The sequence below is a fragment of the Neolamprologus brichardi genome, chromosome 15, assembly GCF_056152115.1.
Source record: "Neolamprologus brichardi isolate AB-2024 chromosome 15, ASM5615211v1, whole genome shotgun sequence".
Taxonomy (NCBI): Eukaryota; Metazoa; Chordata; class Actinopteri; order Cichliformes; family Cichlidae; genus Neolamprologus; species Neolamprologus brichardi.
Window position 1 is genome coordinate 20,828,016 of NC_142118.1, and position 20,797 is coordinate 20,848,812.

The 20,797-nt window shown below is 37.3% G+C and overlaps 1 protein-coding gene across 1 annotated transcript; it reads left to right on the forward strand.

The window, feature by feature from the left end:
- Window positions 1–2,364: 2,364 nt before the first annotated feature.
- On the forward strand, window positions 2,365–20,060 carry slc30a2 (solute carrier family 30 member 2). The gene is made up of 8 exons (XM_006793537.3): window positions 2,365–2,491; window positions 11,722–11,933; window positions 12,785–12,931; window positions 13,899–14,052; window positions 14,266–14,485; window positions 14,785–14,890; window positions 18,603–18,737; window positions 19,186–20,060. Exons 1-8 carry the CDS (start codon window positions 2,409–2,411, stop codon window positions 19,329–19,331), a joined length of 1,203 nt encoding a protein of 400 aa, XP_006793600.1. The 5' UTR covers window positions 2,365–2,408; the 3' UTR covers window positions 19,332–20,060.
- Window positions 20,061–20,797: the final 737 nt, after the last annotated feature.

Consider the following 20,797-nt stretch of genomic DNA (forward strand, 5'->3'; position numbering starts at 1 on the left):
TGTAAACGCTCCCTTTCTCTCTTGCTACTATCATTCTGTCACAAATAGCCCCTGACACTTGTTTCCACCTGTTCTACCCTGCCTGCACTTTCTTCTTAACCTCTCTTGTGCACTGTCCATTTCTTTACATGGTTGACCCCAGGTGCTTAAACTCATCTACCTCCCCTACTCCTGCTTCTTGAAGCTTTGCTGTTATAGCTGTCTCCATGTCATTTGGAGATGCATTCTATCTTGCTTCTACTCACTTTTCATTCCTCTTCTCTCCAGACCATACCTCTGCCTGCCTGGTCCCTGATCTCACTACAGATCACAATGTCGTCTGCAAACAGTCCACAAAGACTCCTGCCTAACCTCATCTGCCAATTATCGCACACCTCTATACTGTCTTGCTGTCTTCTTAGTTTCATAAACTTTATCCTCTGTAGTTACAACAGCTCTGCACATCATTCCTGTTCTTGATATAATTAATTTTAAAATAACTTTAGATAATTTTTTGGTTACCTTGTTCTTTTGTCTTAGTTCTAATGGTGAATTTTGTGATTAATTTAATTCGCTGGTTTGCCACTATGACAAAATAATGAATTGATTTGTGCTATTATTACAGTAAATTAAACATTAACTATTTTGTTTAGCTAACAGATTCTATTGTTAATGCTTACATAGTAAATAATCTTTTACGTGGTAAAAATACAGGTTTAGAACAAGAAATAATTGCTTATACAAAGATTTAAATAAATTGTTAAGTTCAAATAAAGTCTTGTCATTGTTTTGCCAAGGACTGTCATTGTAAACTGGCCGTTTAAGGCAGGCTTGGAAGTCTTTGTTTTACGCTTGGAAAAAGATGCACACATGCCACTGACTGATTTCAGGTAGTTTAAATTTACTTTAAAAGCATTTTGGGCGAATTTCTGTGTTTAAAACAGAGTTTGAAATCGTCCACACATTCCACATATTACATTAGAGTAATACCAGTTTGCACCACAAGATGCTGTGGTGAGTCAGAGTAATCTAAAATAGGCCATGAATAGCTTAAAATTATTTTCAATTGCAGTCGGATATGTGGAAACGTTCTTGGGAAAACAAGAGTAAGGCTAGATATAAATATTTTAATAATTAGTGAAAGTTAAAATATGATAAAGAAAATCCCACTTGCACTGCCAAATAGTAGTAAAAATTAGTTTTTGTTCCAGGTGGTGATTACAAAAAGACAGTTTTCTGCATATCCAGCAAATTTACGTTTGTCCCATTGGAGCCTGAACGCAGCACTGGAGCGCTGTAGTGCTGAATTTGAGACGAATGACAAGAAAAGTCTCACAACTTAGAATAAACGTATCATGCTGTGTAATGAATATAAAGCATTTCAAAAATAGAGGATTTTGCATGCTCATTAATTCAAATTCTTGTTTAGTTAGAGCCGCATTAACCTGCAGGTACAGAGAAGTATTATTTTAGAATTTTAGAAGCAAACAAATATTTTGCGAAAATGTTAATATGAAATCCTCCTGAGAACAGAGGGGGAAAGGATCTTTCAGTTTAACTTTTTAGGATTTGCGAGTTCACTACAGAGGACATGAATGAAAAGACTGGGGCGCCAGGATTGACACTAGGGTGTTAATTTGCGACGGCTTTGTAAGACTAACTGAGATTTTATGTACAGGATATTAGTACATATGACTGTGTTTTTGTATTACTTTAGTCGTATGTTTTACTTATTTGTTTATCTATTTATTTATTTGTTACGCCTAAAAATGTTCTGTTTCCTTTTGTCTAACAAGAAACACAGAATATATATATATATATATATATATATATATATATATATATATATATATATATATATATATATATATATATATATATATATATATATATATATATATATATATACACACACACACACACACACACACACACACACACACACACACACACACATATATATATTTGCGGTTTTTTTAAGCTGCCGTGCTAATTGACTTTCTTTCACGCTCGTCCCATTAGCATTCACCAATGATGTGCACCGGGTGATCAGTCAGGTTGTGCGCTGCAGGTATCTCTGCTGTCCAGTCACAGCAGCTGCAGTGATCAGCGCGCTGTGTGCCTCATTACTGCCGCTGCAGCTCCACGTTCGAACCTGCAACTCGGACTAAATTAAAACCTCCCTCAGAAAAAGCCGCATGTGGTTTCCTCCTCCTGCCTCTCAGCACTGCAATGAAGGAATTTCCTCGTTTGTACTGAAATCTCTGCGCTCACAGAAATGAGGTCTCGGCCTGAGATTTCCCCGCGCTAACTGCACAACAGGAAGACCGGACCGGTCGATTCTCACCTGCATCATCTTCACCTTAGAAAAAAGAAAGTCGTACTTTTTTGCCTCTCGGACAGGACACCAACTGACTGCTGGCTGCAAAATGGATAATAATGCTGGAAATTCGGAAAAATCTCACCTCATAGACGAGAAGAATGCCAAGACATATTCACTAAAACTGCAAAGGTGGGGGAATGCTTTGCTTCATATCACTGCAGCTGCATGAAGAATAATACCACATGTAGGACGAAGTTATGTGAACACATTTAGTCATTTTGGGGCATAAACTGTGTATAAAATGAGGGGGCGACAACAATTCTTTGTTTGCTGACACTTAAAGAAAAATGCAAGTAAGCAGATTTTGTGATTTTTAATAAAAAACTCAAAATAGTATTTTTTAAATTATAATTTTAAGATAGATGCAGGAAGAATCCACTATTGTTGCACATTATCTTATAAACGTGCGTAATGAAGGCGCACTGAGAGTGGTTGTTATAGTGCACGTTGAGCAGGCTGTGGCTCTCACGGGTTGTTTTATTGAATGAACAAATTCATTTCCATGCTTGGCTTGTTTTTGGACAGCCTGTGACAAATGGCCCCGGGGCCAGTTCACTGAGCAATGCTAAAAACTCATCATCTGTCATTAGCAGAGGCTCCAGCCTGCAATCTCTCTCACACACACACACACACACACACACACACACACACACACACACACACACACACACACACACACACACACACACACACACACACACACTCACACTCCATGTAGGTGCTTAAACCTGCAGGAGAATATCACTAAAAGTCATACACAAAGCTGGTTCGAATTTTTAATTCTAGGATAGGATAATAAAAATATTAAAACATAGTTGGAATGCGCCCCTTTTCTGGCGTATTTAACAAATAGCTCCTACATTATAGAAATACGTTGTATAGGATTTTCAAGAGGCCCACGTGTAAAAACACCACTTTTAATAATTGAATTTTAAAAAAAACCCACTGAGTTTAAAATATAGATGGCGGAGCAAATGAACGGAAAAAAGACGATTTTATGCGCACAGTCAAAGCTGATGCAAACATGTGCATCAGCTTTGTTTGCTCAACATCCAGCCGGCTGCTGCAGAAACACACCTGGTGATTTTTCAACGCGCTGCAGAAAAAAAACAGGTGGAGACGCTCTCTCGCTTTAATATGAAATACGTGAGGAAAATCAAATGCAATCGCCCACTCAGCCATTAATCATAATCCTGCAGAATTATCTGTTAGTGTTATTTTCAGCCTTCAGAGGCCCTCATGAAGCACGTTTCCACCTCTTTGATCAACTGTTTTTAAGTCAGTGAAGCTGGTAGTTGGAAGTGAATCGATGCCTTTGATTTCACGCTTTAAAACTGGCTGTTTTATTTATTTATTTATTTTTTTAAAGATAATTTCCAGATACAACATGATTAAAAAGAGATAAGGTGGCAGAAATATTACGCTTTATAAAGCAGGAGAAGAAAAAGGGAAGCTCCACCGGGTGGGAAACACGTGTTTACTTACTTGCAAATATTAGTGCAAACTTGCAGGGCCTTTGTATTGTATTTATTTGTGTATTTTGAATCAATCAAATAAAAAAGCATATTGATCTAACATGATTTTGTAGAAATAAGTGAAATAGGCCTACTGATCATTTGGGATTCAAAGAAGTGTTCAGAAACACAGACAGATGTGCATATGGCGCTACATTTGGGATTTCATGCACCATTTGCGCCGTTCTTGTGCAAGTGCACGCATGTGTTTACAGTGTCACCTTTAGCATTTTCCTCCCCAGCTGGCAGTAAAGTGACCTTTATTGTTCACATTTAAACCAAATATTTCTACAGTATTTTTGATGTATTTTAGAATCAGCAGAACTCGTAATCAAAAACACAGGAATAGATGTAAACATTAGCATTAATGTGAATAAAATAAATACGAGCATCCAACGATTCCAAAGTCAGACTTACTCAGTCTATCACTTAGAATTCATTTAATTTCCACCGCCAAATATCACCGGAGGGCTCAACACGAAATTCTGTTTTATCAGCTTGAATCTGCTGTTTTGTTTTTCAAGCAGTAAAAACGAAAATGATAAGAAGTTTGCATAAGTTTGGAACAATGATTGCTAATCCATTATAAAATGTCCGAAAATAGAGTAAAAGATCATTGAAAATCAATTTAATATGGATAAGTAACAAATACAAAAGTGATTGGATGATTAATTAGTAAGTTAAGATAAAAAAAAATCTCAAAGTATTTGTTTGTAAGTGCCTGATTGTTTGAGGAGGAAAGAAGGGATGCGCCAACTAATCCTTACCCAGGTACCTCTAATGACGTTAATCCGTCCATGTAATTCACTTTTAAAGTGTTTGTAACATCTAACTGATGGCTATGCTGATGATTTTTAAACTTTGCTTTGTGCACCACTTGCAAGCTTTAGCCATGAGTCTGAGGTTACCAGGGTTAAAAAGAAATAAAAAAAAATCTTTCACTCTGTTTAGTGATCAGTAACTACTCTCGTGACCGGTTGATGGTGCTGTGGATTCAGTAAGGGTGTTTCCATCTTCCTGAAGATTTGTTAAATGTTTGTTAATTAATCAGAGTAAATGTGGAAAATAAATTCTGACCATTAAAATACATTTTTAGTCAAAGCCAAAATCAGGAGATTAAAACCTTTGATATCAAAGGCACAGCAGTTCTTACATTTTTCAGTCAAATGTCAGTAAGTCATTCAGCACCATGCAGTACACTAGTGGTTACTTAATGTTTTCTGGCATGTCCAGAAAACAAAAAAGAAGGGAAAAGGTCCACACCCCAGAAAACTTGAATTTGAAAAAAAATAAATAAATAATAGTCAGCACATTTAATTTCAGAAAAACCAGATCTATTTAACTTTAGTCCACTGCATATTTTCCTTGATTGGTGACATCCACCTGTATAAGCTCCCACAGTTTAAAAACCACTGATGTAAGCAAATAATTCCTATTCCTGGTATTTCAGCCCAAGGCTGAGGCATTTTAATGGATGCGACCATATTGGATTTTATTGAGAGTTTGAAAACAAATTCTTGTTAATGACCAATAGCTGATGCTGTTATCCATCATTAATCACCTAATTAACAACATCACAAATGATTTATTTTGTCTGACCAACATTGCACAAAATATTTAAGGGACTTATATATAATTTAATATACATTTTAATATACAACATAATAGGCGTGTCACTATGGATTTAATCTAATCCATGAGAATAAATATTACAGATTGAAGACCAGTGATGAAAAGGAAATGTGACTTCGGTCTGCAATGTGATGTGAAATCATCGTAAACTGTAAACATGACTTATGGTGCACTGATGTGGACTTTTCTTCTCTCTGGGGAAAAACAAAGGCAAATCTCATGGGTCATTCACAAGCATTTAAAAATAAATGTTTTTGTTTACATAAAAAAGCCGGATCATCTGGACAAAACCAGGGCTTTTCATTAAGGTTAAAAACATGGACTGTTGACCAAGGTCTCACCAAGTGTAAAGCTTTCAAAACCTCTAATTAAAATATTAGAAACAATTATTTATATATATATATATATATATATATATATATACACACACACACTGCCTATTTACTAAAGCCTGCACATCACAAGTGATAAAACAAAAACATGAGGATATAATAAGATGATAATCACTTCTGTACTCCACTGATTTGTCTGCTGAAACATTAATATGCATATCTGTAAAAATAAAACACTGCTCAGTAGTTTCTCACTGCAGAGATTCTTCTGTGTGTTAACAAAAGTGCTGTGGGATGTTCTGATACAGCAGATTGCAGTTGTAATTAAATGCTTATGATTTTGTTTTTTTCCCCCGTTGGAGTTCCAAGGTCTCATTTCATTTCACAGATCACTGACTTTTCCCCGAGGTCTCTCTCTCTCTGTCTGTGCTGCCGATGCTGGGCAACAATAAATGCTGCTTACCTGCCCTGTGGGGTATTGACAAAGACATGAAATCTACTTTGAAAAGAAAATCTAATGTTAATAATCTTAAGGAGACTCATTGGGTCTGCCATATCGTCAATTTGTAAGGGTGGCAGTGAAAAAAGTACTTGAGGATGACTGCCAGAGGAATATGAGCCATGTATCATTAATAATTACTAGTTTTTTTTATTATATTTGGAATGCAGAAGCAGGTTTTTTGACAGTTTATAGTATCATCTCATTCTTGTGCTTATGTTAGTTGTATTTAAATGAAAAATAATCATTGATGCCAGACACCAAAAGTGAGGCGGGGTCAGCAGAGGGTTGTGGAAATCCCTAAATACAGACCACTGAGTGAATTATCCCACTCAGGGAACATCTCAGCGAGGACACTTTTGATTGTTTCATTGAATATTTTGGTCATTGCGTTATTTTCCCCCCCCCTGCAGAGTCAACACGAGGAGCAATCTGTCCTACTAAAAGACGCTCAGACCAGTGTTGGTCAAGTTACTTGAAAATAGTAATCAGTAACTAATTACTGATTACTTCCCCAAAAAAGTAATTCCGTTACTTTACTGATTATTTATTTTCAAAGTAATTAATTACTTAGTTACTTAGTTACTTTTTAAAAACACGATTTACAACCTGAATAGGTGATAAAGCGATAGCTCTTTCAGCCCAATTCTACTTTTTCTGCATAATTCATCATACAAAATGTAATCAAATGGAAAAGTCTCTTTTTAAAACTTGTTTTATTAGTTTTAACCTTTTAACTTTATGCATCAAGCAAAAATTTAATTATATGCAACATTCTCTGACTGGAAGAAATTTGTTTAATATTTAAACCTATTTTCTGCACATTCCAGCACATATATATATATATATATATATATATATATATATATATATATATATATATATATATATATATATATATATATATATATATATATATGTGTGTGTGTGTATATATATATATGTGTGTGTATATATATATGTGTATATGTATATTTGTGTTTACACTCACTCTTTCAAATAGATGCAAGTAAAACACAGCAGAAAATAAATAAAGTCAAAGACTAGCGGTGCTGTTGCTCTATTTTCACCTGTAAAGCAGGAATTGGTAGGCGGAGGTTTACCCTGGTGCAGGTGTGCCGCAGCGGTCAGTGGAAGGATACGGCAGTTTCTTTGTGAGTTTCCCATTAGGTGGTAGCGCACTCGGTGCTTGCTTGGAAGTTTAGGGGTTTTTTTTCGCTGTAAAAAGAAGTTTTCTTCCCACGCAGTGAACAGCAGACACTAATGTTTTTGTCACTTTTTATGGAATCAAACTCAAAGTAAGGTCAGTACTTCCACGCTTTAAACGCTGCATGCTCATACTCTCTCCATACTTGATATATTATCCATTGTTGATCTGCACACAGCTGTTCTCACGAACATTGCACTCGCTTACGTCACTGTCATGAGACATTCTTGCAAAAAATCATGGTTTTAGTAACGCAGTAACGCAGCGTTCCTACGGGAAAGTAACGGTAATCTAATTACCGTTTTTGCAATAGTAATCCCTTACTTTACTCGTTACTTGAAAAAGTAATCGGATTACAGTAACACGTTACATGTAACGCGTTACTGCACATCTCTGGCTCAGACACAGTTATGTTTGACCTGCGATCGTCTGACTTAAACCAAAGGACTTAAAAACATTAAGACTATTCGCACTAAAAGCTGAAAACTAGCAAAAACTAAAATGCACCAATATTTTTTTTTGTTGTTTGTACAACTTTTGTTCTTTTTAAGGTCTGTAGTGTTACACATAAAATGCATGAACAGGAAAATATGCATTACAAACAAACATAAAAGCTTTTTCTTCAAATGTGTTTTTATTTCTTAAAAGAATTGAAGCCCAGTCACCACCAGGGTCAAAACATCGTCACCACTTTGAAATAAATAGACTGCAAAAAACACATAATTGTAAAAACTTTGCAATATATTGGATTTTAAATAACTTAAACTTGTATTTGCATTTCAAATATCATGTTAAACACACTTTTCAATTCTCTGGGGTGTTTTTTGCAGGTAATGTTACAGTCACAATATGTCCACCTAATTAATAGATTTGACTATTTGACTTGACAAATTAGTGCTGAATGCTACTGAGCCAGTTAAAGGCACAGCTGTGGTATTACTGCGGTTGGCTGGGAGTGTTTTCAGTGTTTAAAGCCAAGGAGCCACTTGATTAAGGAGTGCTGACCAACAACCATATAGTTTCCAATAGAAAGGTGCAATTTACTACCTAGATCAAATAAAATAAGCAGTAACTTCATGAGGTATTAATTTGCACCAGAAGTTTTGGATGAGAAAGTAAGAAAGTGCAAACAAAAACATTTGACCCTTAATAAATATAAAACCACCATTAAGTCCACCTTTAGTCAAATCAGCTTTATTTGTATAGCATGTTTAAAAGACATCAGGTGTTGAACAAGTACTGAACATAAGGATAATGTAGACAAAATAAACAGAATAGATTAAAATAAATGGAGTAATAAGATGACAAGAAATCCATATATATGTGCATACACCTATATACAAATGCATATACTAGCATATATGTACACATGTATACACCAACATTTTAGACAGCACAGATGAAAAGTCATGAAAAAAAATGATCAGGCTTCACTGTGTTCAGTTTACCTTCAGAACGGGATTAAAAAAAATCTTGTTATGTTTGAATTTGGCAGAAGGGTTACAGATGTTAATGGCACAGATGTTTGCTTAACAGGCGGCCCTTCCCCCTGACAATGTTGCGCTGCAGGCCACACAGTGTGTTTAATGTCTGAGGATATTTTGCATGAATCTTTTGAACAGGATATTTTTTTTCTGCACACTCTGGAATTTATCATCACCCCAAGGTTTCATTGTGTGTGTGTGTGTGTGTGTGTGTGTGTGTGTGTGTGTGTGTGTGTGTGTGGTTTTCTCTCGTGTCCCGTTGGTACAATTGAACAGAATCTGTTTTCCGCCTGGCTGCTTCTTTTGAGGTTGGACATCTTCGAAGACGAGTGTGTGTGTGATAATCGTACAGCGCTCGCAATCTCCTGTGTGAAGCGTGTGACATTAAAGTGTGTGTCTGGTTATCTCAAGTGAGGCCAAATTAGCTTTTTTCCACCTCATTAGTCACATCATCGAATCCTCCCCCACGCATGATAAGAACAGCAACCTGTGTGTGTGTGTGTGTGTGAGAGAGAGACAAAGATAGAAAATAAAATGGAAAGGTCAGCATTTTCTTTTATTCTCAGCAGTAATCCAGTCGGGTCTGCATCTTGCCAGGGTTCAAGTATACATAGATGTGTAATGTCCAGATTGAACACTGAAAAATTTCACTTTCAAATGAAAAGCATCTTATTTTAGATAGGCAAGATGGTGTTAAATGAAAAGATTCTGTATTTATGTGCAAAATGAACAGAATGGCAACTATTAAATGACTACAGTATTATTTATTTTACCACTGCTACTGTTTTAATTTACTAAATTACCAAATAAACAGGCCAGATTATTAGGTAATTTATTCAGTTGTTCACTATTACATATATTTACCAGTCACATGGCAGCAACTCAGCAACATTTAGACCCAGAACCTTGTTCCATCTGTGCTATAAGAATTAAGGCAGTTCTGAAGACAAAAGATTGTCCAACCCAGTACTAGTGAGGTGTAACTAATAAAATGGCTGCTGACTGTACATATGTTTTTGTATTCTAATCAACTTCCTTCAGATTCCTTTGGAATTACCTGGTACTGGGTTTGAATGGTTGTCTGTTGTCTCTGTGAATCTCTGTGGTTGATGGGTGACCAGTACTGGGTACACCCTTCTTCTTGCCAAACAACAACAGGTATAGTCTCCAAACCTTGGCAGTCCTAATAGGATTAATGGTAAATAAAATGGATGGATGGAGTATTAAAAAAAACATTTATCTATTTGTTGTTATATGTTTGATGTTTGGGCAGCGCTTGGCTTCAAGTTTACAGTCTGATTTATTATACACAAGAAGCACTAATTTTATAATTTGCTTGTCAAAGGATTGTTACACTTTCTTAAGTTTTTTTTGTTGTTGTTTGCTGTTTATTCGTTGTTGTTGTTGTTTGTTTGTTTTTACAACATTTTGGTCAGATATGACTTTCATTCACAAATTTGTTCTCAAATAAAACACTGCTGTAACCTGGATGAATAGAAAACGACACAACGCACAAGACCTAAGATGGAGCGCTTATGAGTTATTAAAACTCAGGAGCAGTCGTGACGTGAAGTTCTGGAGTGTAAAACAGGGCAGTCTGTTCACCCTCCTTCACTGTCAGCATGAATCGATTTTAATGGGTTCTTCATCGAACGAAACAGCGCACCATTCTTTCACTTAAGTGAACACTGACTGCGATGCACTTTGTCAGGTTTCCACTTTGTAAACCATTGGGACTCTGGGAAGATGCTGTGCTGTAACATTAGCTAAAAAAAAAATCAGTTCACTCAACACCTAAAACACCTCAGCTGTTACAAGGATGGACAAAAAGCCAGCCTCCATGAGATCAGACAGGGGTTTTACTAAGGCTGAAATTACATTGTTTTAACAGACATGTCGGTCAGAAGATACAAAAATAATTTATTTTCCTAATAAGTAGATTTATCTTTAAATGCACCCATCACACTGCAGACTAGCTCACATCTTCAAGTATAATGCTTTCTGTCTGAACAGCCAAGCATGATTTATATTATTTATACTGTATATAGTGCTTTTCTATTTTCACTGACCTCATTTAACAATGCATTAAAACTGAGCTTTGGAGCACATGTTATCTACCTCTCATTTATGATCAGTGTAGAATTACCAGTTAACCCAGCATGCTTGTCAGTTAGGGTTTGAACTGGGAACTGTCTCTGTGACAACACTCATATTTATTATTTTATATTTATTATTTATTTAATAGTCCAAGTTACTCACATCATTATACAGAAAATGTGAGATGTAAACATGCCAAAATTGCTAATTTCCTTCTTTCCCAGGGAAGGTCACATAAAAGCTTTAGAATAAACAAATGCATAAAAATATATAACAAATGAAACATCAAAAAACACAGCGAACAACACTCTGTTCATTCATTACCTGAAAAAAAAATCAAACATTGCAGCTGATACAGGTGATTTAACCAAGTATGTTTAAATGTGGTGCTGAAAGCTAGAGCAACAGCACAATACTGCAGGTGTAAGATTATAATGGCAGCCCTGTGCATCATAGGTAGGTTCTTCAGGAGGAACAGCTTGAGGGTCACATTGTTTGATCAGGAGCAACTAAATGATAATAGCATCTTTCATGGCAAGCTCACTCATTCAACCTGTGAAAATATACTATTGTTTATTTTCTGCCCCCCTGCAGCTCCTTTCCAGACTCCAAAGAACATTATTCAGACTTCCCTTTAAAGAATGGAGGCATGTCGGGCGCCATCGAGCTGAAACGACCCGTCGGCGCTCACTGCCACGGCCCCAAAGCGTCGGCATGCGAGGAGAGCGTGGACAAGCTGCTGGCCAAGAAGAAACTCTACATCGCTTCAGCAGTCTGCCTCGTCTTCATGATCGGCGAGGTCATAGGTAAGAAGCACCAAGAAAAGAAATGAATGAGAAAAGAAAGCAGCTTGAATGGTGACCTAATTTGTTATGTGCCTTCTCAACCATGTGGACATAAATAAACTTCCCTACTGGATATTCACACACCGTAAAGTGTGGAGATTTGTGTGGGACACAATACTTGTGACAAGAAGATGGTTATAAGCACTTATAAAGCATAAGAAGCTATTACATTTGACCAAATGATCACTTTTGACGGGAGCAATAAAATTATGCAGACAAGTGTTCATGCAGACGTTAGTATCATTATAAACATCACAGCAAGAAATGCTTCAGTGGTGAACTATTGAGGAACTCCTTTATTTCCCTGTAAAAGTGTAGGTTCATTTTTCTTTTTGTAGTGTAACTTTTTTACTGTTAAGAGAATAAAATGGTGGCTGACATTCACTGGCTGGTTGCACGGATATTTAAAATGATCTATAAGAATAAAATCGCTCTTTTACCTGAGGCAACTGAGGCTTTAAATCACATGTTTAATATACCTCTGAGTGTCTAAGATGGGTGTATTTAAAAGCTATTAAAAGAGATGTTATTACGCAGCAGGTACTTTTACAGTTGGCGAGCTAAGACACACTTCACTTTGTAATAAAAATCTTTTTTATTAGCTAAATGTGAATGAAAATAAACACAGCTTCACACTTTCTGTTTGCTCTGTTCTGTTTGGATATCGTATTCAACATTTACATAACAAAAAACGTGACATGAGTTGGATTATGTCTCTTTCCTTATCTTTAAGCAGACTATTATAAACGCAGTCTCATGGCTCATATACATTATCATTTGTGCCCAGTGTCATTTGTCCTCCTGATTTACAGGAGGCTACCTGGCCCACAGCCTGGCCATCATGACTGATGCGGCCCACCTTCTGACAGACTTTGGCAGCATGATGGTGAGCCTGTTCTCCCTGTGGATCTCCTCCAGACCGCCCACCAAAACCATGAACTTTGGTTGGCACAGATCAGGTGAGAATAATAAGAATTTAAATTCAGCTTCATGTCGACTGGATGCTGGAGACAAACATTTCGTATATGCATTATATTGCTGGTCATTTGTAGGAGTCCCTGGGCCTGAGTAATTTTGTGTAGAGTTTCTTTTATTTTGTCCATGTAAACTCCACATGGGCAAAACTTGCTTGAGTCACTAGATGTATTGTGGCTATCCTGGTTGCATGCACTGGTGTATCCCTGTGTAAAAGTTGGGGCAGGCAATGTCAGCCTGGATTGATGGTCTCACTTTTTAAGAAAACTAGAACTAGAGGCTGTTTTCTAACTTCAAGTGATCACTCTCATCAGCCTGCCTGAAAACATCTACACCAAGATACAGGAGAGAAGAATCTAATGTGGCCTTCTTTCAGTTTTGATGTGTTTTGTGAAGAAGGCATTTAAACATGTCCCTCTGGTTTTCTGTGGGGAGTTCTCCAAGAGTCCAGTGGTGCTGCAGTTTGGTAAAGGGTTCCTCTTTGTTACCAACTTTGTTCATAATTCTTATGGACAGGATTTCTAGTTGCAGTCAGTGTGCTGCTGCTTCTCCTTGAAAGGAGACAATTAAGGTGGTTTGGCTATCTGAGTAACACACCTACCACCTCCTAGCTGAAATGTTTCTGGCATAGTATGGGATGAGGACCTGGAGTAGACCCAGGATACACTGCAGAAATTATGTCTCTCGGCTGGCTTGGGAACACTGTAGTGCCCACCTCACAAGGGCTGGAAGCTGTGGTTGTAGAGAGGGAGGCCTGGTCTAAGACAGGGAACTGGTGATTGAGGCCATCAACGTATTAGTAAAGTCAGTTTAGTTTAAGCTCAGAAGAAGCCGTTTAATTTTAAATGTATATGGTCAGCAGCATACAATAGATGTGCCTCCTTATTATCTGTGATGAAGTGCATGACTACAACAAAGTATTAAAGGTTCATGATTTTCTTCTCCTTCCAGAGATCCTCGGGGCATTCATCTCAGTCATGTCCATCTGGATCGTCACTGGAGCTCTGGTCTATTTGGCCATTGAGAGGATCGTACGTAACGACTATGAGATTGATGGACACGTCATGCTGGTCACCTCTGGCTGTGCTGTCATCGTCAATATTGTGTGAGTGCTTCACACCTTTAAAAGTATATTAACGCTTGTAAAAACTTTGCTCTCCATTTATGCTTTTGCTATTGATACCATTACATAATATTACTATTACTTTTACTATTAATAAAAAAAATTACAAATATTTTACTAACAAAAACCATAGACAGTATTTAAAAGATGGCTGTAATACAACTGATGACCCTTTGTCTCGTTTCCTTTCTCTAGCATGGCGTACATCCTCCACCATTCGACCACCTTCCACGCTCACGGCAGCGGTTACCACCAGATTGACGAGGATGGTCAGAGCCCCGTGGTTCATGGCCACTCGCACGCCCTCCTCGGCAGTCATGGTAACACAAGTGTCCGTGCTGCCTTCATCCACGTGGTGGGTGACCTGCTGCAGAGTGTCGGCGTCATGGTGGCGGCGACCATCATCTACTTCCGGGTCAGATAAACAGATGTATTACATGATATAAAACAGAGTCATATTAAAAGCACAAAGACATGCAGGTACATGCATATTTGTATTCTGAGCATTAGAGAATTATATTTGAATGTGTACAAAGAAACCATGTATGGTTTCTTATGTATCATGGATGAAAGATTCAAGCATTTCTGTTGTGTTGCAAGATGTTCCTGTTTTTGTGCCTGGAGCACTTTAGTGCCTCGTGACTGTGGAAATCACCATCTGACGCCCTTTTTCTCGCTCTTTAAAGTGTCCTTAACCTCTTTTCTTTCTTTCAGCCCGAGTATAAAGTAGCAGACCCCATCTGCACGTTCCTATTTTCTGTCTTTGTTCTCTGCACCACTGTCACCATCCTCAGAGACGTCTTTAGGATACTCATGGAAGGTATTAAACAATCAACAGCTTCTTATGTTCTAAATACTTTTTCATATTTTAATAGTGTAATCATATACTGTACCTGATAGTTCCCATGAAGTATGGAGTATTTTTGTTATTATGGAAAAGGGGTACTTCACACCAGATTTACACATGTGTTTTTCCTCTTGCTTGTTGTGCCACGGATCTATCTACATACTGGTCTGTGGAGATCAGCTGTAGAAATGCCTGTGTTTGAGTGCAGGAGGGAACTGACTTTGTGGGCTCAAAATGGAAAAACATATATTTGAAAAACTCACAAACTCTTGTCAGAAATTATAATGCAGTTACTCAAAAAAACCCAAAAACCCATGTAATGATAACAAACCCTGTTGTACGTCAATAAATTTGATATTTATTTATTTATCATAATTTAATTAAACACATTGAAGTTCAAAGATTTGATTCAAAGCAAAAAAATTACAATTGCAACATAATCTCTCCAGAAGTTCTTTAAATGGAATTATAACAAATTCAATGAAATCCAATAAGTCCAGTACGAAATCAGGCCAGTTTTTGTGTCCTAAGGTTGTTGTCCTGAAAAAAAACCCCTGCATCACACTGAAACTTTTTAAAAAGATCGTCCAGAAAAAATAATTTTTTCAATACTGTGATAAATGTTTAATGTGAAGATGCTATAGATACAACGGGTTCATCTGTAGCTGGATTTGACATGAATGATTATTATTTATCTTTCTTCTTTTATTGTGTTAAATCTGAGGTTTAAAATCTAGTTCACAATTTTCCTTACATGCTGATTGTGGCATCAAGGGCAGATGTTACATAAGCTGTAGCTTCTGTCACACCCTTTCAGTTTGAAATCTAAATAAAGATTAAAATAAGATAAAATAAAAATATAACTGTTATAGCGTCTCCTCCTCTCTAGGCTTGGCTTAGAGTGACTTAAATTTCTCCTTCATATGGTGAAGTTGAGGGTCTGTGCAGATGTTTGCATGCCTGCTTACTTTTTCTGCGAGTGAAGACTCAGCTGCAGAGTCTTTGCATTACAATGCACCAAACATGGATGCAACCCAGGTGGTTGACTTTAAAGAAGTATAGCAGGAATGACTGCTCAGCCGTGGTTTCTCCAGCTGTTTGTGTTTGCAGCAGAGTATAATCGAGGCTTTACTGTGCAGAAGAAACTGTGCAACTGCCCGTAACAAGAAGCTCAGGCTAACAGCAGAATGTAATGATTAATGACAGCTCCCTTGTTGTAATTTCAATTACATGCTTCTTTTGGTTAGCAAATATAGTTTAGTAGGAAAAAAAAACACACAGTTCCCAGTGAAACTGCTTAAAACTAAATTGGTGGATTTGATTTAATTTATATTATTTTTTTTTTGGTAAATCTATCACAGTTGGTGGAAAAATACATTGTGCAGTTTGTCTAATTATATTTTTGTTGCCTTAAACACCACAAACTACCTTTGCTATATTCATGGGTACCCAGGTGCCAGATATCGCAAAAAGTAGATGATAAACAGGAATACGAGCCAAAGAAAAAAAACACAAAAAAATCCAACAAACATAAATCTGATTTTTATTTCCTGACTCTTCAAGCTATAAATTCAGTGTCTCAGCTTGATATGAGATTGGAAAAGGGAGAAACAGCCAGCCTACCAATACCTATAAAGTTCAGTGTTGTTAAAGCCAGCAGCTTGTTTTAGGTCAACGGTCAGAAACAAGCATGCAGCTACCCTGCATCAGTTTATGCTGTTTATTAGAAAAAACTCTTTTGAGAAAGGTTGAATATTGCTTTAAATTAAGCTTATGTGATATTTCTGACCATGATGCCTGCAGCTAGGATCCAGCTGTCAGGCTTTGACCTGGTATGAAAAAGGTTAACATCACATGTTGCAAAGGACAGTTATGTCACGCGGAAGTTCAATTCAATTCAATTCAATTTTATTTATATAGCGCCAAATCACAACAAAAGTCGCCTCAAGGCGCTTCATAGATACAGAGAAAAGCCCAACAATCATATGACCCCCTATGAGCAAGCACTTTGGCGACAGTGGGAAGGAAAAACTCCCTTTTAACAGGAAGAAACCTCCGGCAGAACCAGGCTCAGGGAGGGGCGGCCATCTGCTGCGACCGGTTGGGGTGAGAGAAGGAAGACAGGATAAAGACATGCTGTGGAAGAGAGACAGAGGTTAATAACAGATATGATTCAATACAGAGAGGTCTATTAACACATAGTGAGTGAGAAAGGTGACTGGAAAGGAAAAACTCAATGCATCATGGGAATCCCCCGGCAGCCTACATCTATTGCAGCATAACTAAGGGAGGATTCAGGGTCACCTGGTCCAGCCCTAACTATATGCTTTAGCAAAAAGGAAAGTTTTAAGCCTAATCTTAAAAGTAGAGATAGTGTCTGTCTCCCGAATCCAAACTGGAAGCTGGTTCCACAGAAGAGGGGCCTGAAAACTGAAGGCTCTCCCTCCCATTCTACTTTTAAATACTCTAGGAACAACAAGTAGGCCTGCAGAGCGAGAGCGAAGTGCTCTAATAGGGTAATATGGTACTACAAGGTCATTAAGATAAGATGGGGCCTGATTATTTACGACCTTGTATGTGAGGAGCAGGATTTTGAATTCAATTCTGGATTTAACAGGAAGCCAATGAAGGGAAGCCAAAACAGGAGAAATATGCTCTCTCTTTCTAGTCCCTGTCAGTACTCTTGCTGCAGCATTTTGGATTAACTGAAGGCTTTTCAGTGAGTTTTTTGGACATCCTGATAATAATGAATTGCAGTAGTCCAGCCTGGAAGTAATAAATGCATGAACTAGTTTTTCAGCATCACTCTGAGACAGGATATTTCTAATTTTAGAGATGTTGCGCAGATGGAAAAACGCAAAGTGCAAAAAACAACATATTTGGAGCCTAACTGAAGTATTCATGATATTCATGCTTCAGATATGTATGTCCCCAAGCTCCACATGGCATGTTTGTGTAAAACAGCAGAGAAACACGTCTGTGGTTTTCCTAGCACAGAACAAAGAGCAGGAGGACAGATGGTCACATGCTGGGGATGCCACCTCAGTTTGTTGTCAATGAGCAAAATGATAACGTGCATGAGAGCCATGTATCTGATGTAATACTGTATACATACATCAGAGTTTTAATACTTGTATTTATGATTAGTTTGCATTTATATTTCTTTTTGGGTTGAATTTACTTTCAGTTTGTTTCCCTTTTAGGTTTGTCTGTTTATATAGTTTGAAATGTCCAATTTTAGCCTATTTTTATTACTTTCACTGTTAGTTTTAGTGTTTTTATAATCTTAATGTAGAAATATTTCCCAGATTTATGATCTTCAGAATAGATATTGTAGTACACAAAACAAATTTTGAAGGCAGTCATGCAACTACCTTAGTCTCATGTTCAGGAATGCCTCCTGCACATTGTCTCTATAGTTTTAGTGACTAGTTTAATTAACTACTGTATAACTAGTCATGATTTTAGTCAAATTTGACTTCTTTTCAACCTGTAGATCAGTAAAATAAAATATATTACTGTGTGCTTATCGAGGAATAATATTGTTCTGTATACCAGGCCAAAATCAGCTAGACAAAGTCTCTGTGTAAACCATCTGAAGCAAACTGTTTGCATGTGAGCCACACATTCACAGACGTACTGTTAACTTGGTGTGTCTTAATTTTGATGGCCCGTTGTTTTTCAGGGTCCCCTAAAGGAATCGAGTTTAACTCGGTGAAGGAGGTGCTGCTGTCTGTGAAAGCTGTGAAGTCCATGCACTGCCTGCACCTCTGGGCTCTGACTCTGGGCCAGGCGCTGGTTTCTGTTCACCTGGCCGTAGGTAAAGTAACACACTGATCTACAGACTCGTACAGTGCATAGTACAGTGAGATGCACAGGGAATTAAAAAAAAAAAAAAGTCTAAGAATACAGTTCCACAAACTTTCCAGGTCGGCAGGGTTCAAAATTAAAGAGAGAAAAAGACAGAGCAGAAGAATTCAATAAAAGCTGATAAAGAGGAAATCAGTATAAATAACTAAGAAGCTGGGAGTGGGACTTTATAAAAGAGCACGATCATTTGGTCATAATTAGAAAAAATAAACTGTGCATTGTCATTAGGCTACTTTAACCAGACATTAAAAGCTCCACATGGCTGATGAGCATATTCCGATATGGGAAGAGAAAACTGTGATACGAAATTGTGGATTTCTGTGTTACACCCCTAACAGACCACAGTAGAGTAAACCACACTCGCTCTGTTGAGTTTTACCTTCTTGTTTCACCACCAGAGGAGGGCACTGATCAGCAGTCTGTGCTGCAGGAGGCCACTGACCTACTCCATACCAAGTTTGGTTTCTACAGCATCACCATCCAGGTAGAGCTCTACTCTGAAGACATGAGCTACTGCTCCCACTGCCAGGACCCCAGTGACTGATAAACAACCAGAGTGGACTGGACCCAGCAGGACATGGACGACTAAGACACATTGTCATTCTCTCCTGGTGGTCTGGAGTCGTGAGGGATGTATTCACAGAGCAGCTTCCCTTCAAGGAAAGAATTTTTTGGTTGTTTTTGCCATTCAGTTTTAAAAGATTTGACAGTGACATTATGCTTGTGCCGATAGTAGAGTCCTGATACCAAAGCTCCATGCTAACGTGGAATATGCCAGTTAATTCAAAGTCCTTCAAAAAGTTGTGGCATGCTTTTTTTCCATCACAAACTGAGACAATTTCACAAGAATCATCAGTGTGAAGCTGTCCTTGGGGTTGCTGGTGCTAGCTCGTAAGGAAATTTTCAAGAATAAAGGAAAGTAGGGCCCTGAAAAAAAACATATTTTACCAAAAATCTGACCTCTTCTAATTAATTTCCTCAACAAAACAAAGATCACATCACAATACTATTTATATAAGGACCACTAATATCTTATTTCCAGTAATATGGTGCCAGTTCTGCTCTGTTCTACCTTGGTGCCTTTTAAGAATCAGCCCACTGGTTATCTGTAAAGTTACTGGCAGAAACTCGAGTACTTATCATGGAAATAACTTTATGTGGTAGCTCCTTCATAATGACAGCTGTCCATCTTTGGGGTGAGAAATTTCGTGGTGTAGAGATGGTGCCCACTTTTGGTCACAAGTACCACTTTTTTTGGTGGAAATGCCTGTGCACAAGCTCATTAGGTTGAAAATAGATATAAGTGATCCATAGAAATGATCAATAATAGTAATTGTTCTCCATCAGACACCCTATTTTAAATTAAGAACAGTCATACCAGCTAAAATTCAGAAGTTATGAGTTATACTTTACCATAAATTCTGTATTAAAACACCTTCAAGACACAGTGACATTAGTTATTGATGTCACTGTGTATTAAGTTTTTATTTGTTTCTTTAAAAAAAACAATTGTTTTACTTGCGCCTCAGCAGTAATAATTAGCACAGTTTACAAAGTTAGTATTATGTTGCATTACATAAGTAGTGTTACTCGATAATGAGACAATAGACGTTCAAAGAAAGTGTTTATTGAGATCCTGAATTAAGAGAGGTGAAGCTTCTTTGTTCCACTGAGTTCTGTACAACCAGAAGCCTCATTGAAACTCAAGGAGTCGCCCCCTGCTTGTCAGAAGGAAGGATGCCCATTTCAGACATTTGAACAACAAATAAATAAATAAATCTGAGGAATTTTCTGAAATTATTTTTTTCAGCCACTTCTTGATTAATGCAACTTTCTTGCTCATTTTAAATGATAAAATGACTTAAAAAATTAAGCCATTGTGAAAGGTGATGAATTGCACGTTTTTAATTTTGCAAGTATTTTTTTATAGTTGTCTTCTACAATTGAAAGGCAGTAATTGTAGTAAAATCCCTTCTTCTTTCAAAAAGATGCTAAATCACTCAAACACTT

What these genes read in the sequence shown, in the direction of transcription:
- slc30a2 (XM_006793537.3), top strand. Translation starts at nt 2,409, where the DNA reads ATGGATAATAATGCTGGAAATTCGGAAAAATCTCACCTCATAGACGAG. An exon ending in CATGATCGGCGAGGTCATAG is followed by an intron (nt 11,934 to 12,784) that starts GTAAGAAGCACC and finishes CCTGATTTACAG; the next exon opens with GAGGCTACCTGGCCCACAGC. An exon ending in CTTTGGTTGGCACAGATCAG is followed by an intron (nt 12,932 to 13,898) that starts GTGAGAATAATA and finishes TTCTCCTTCCAG; the next exon opens with AGATCCTCGGGGCATTCATC.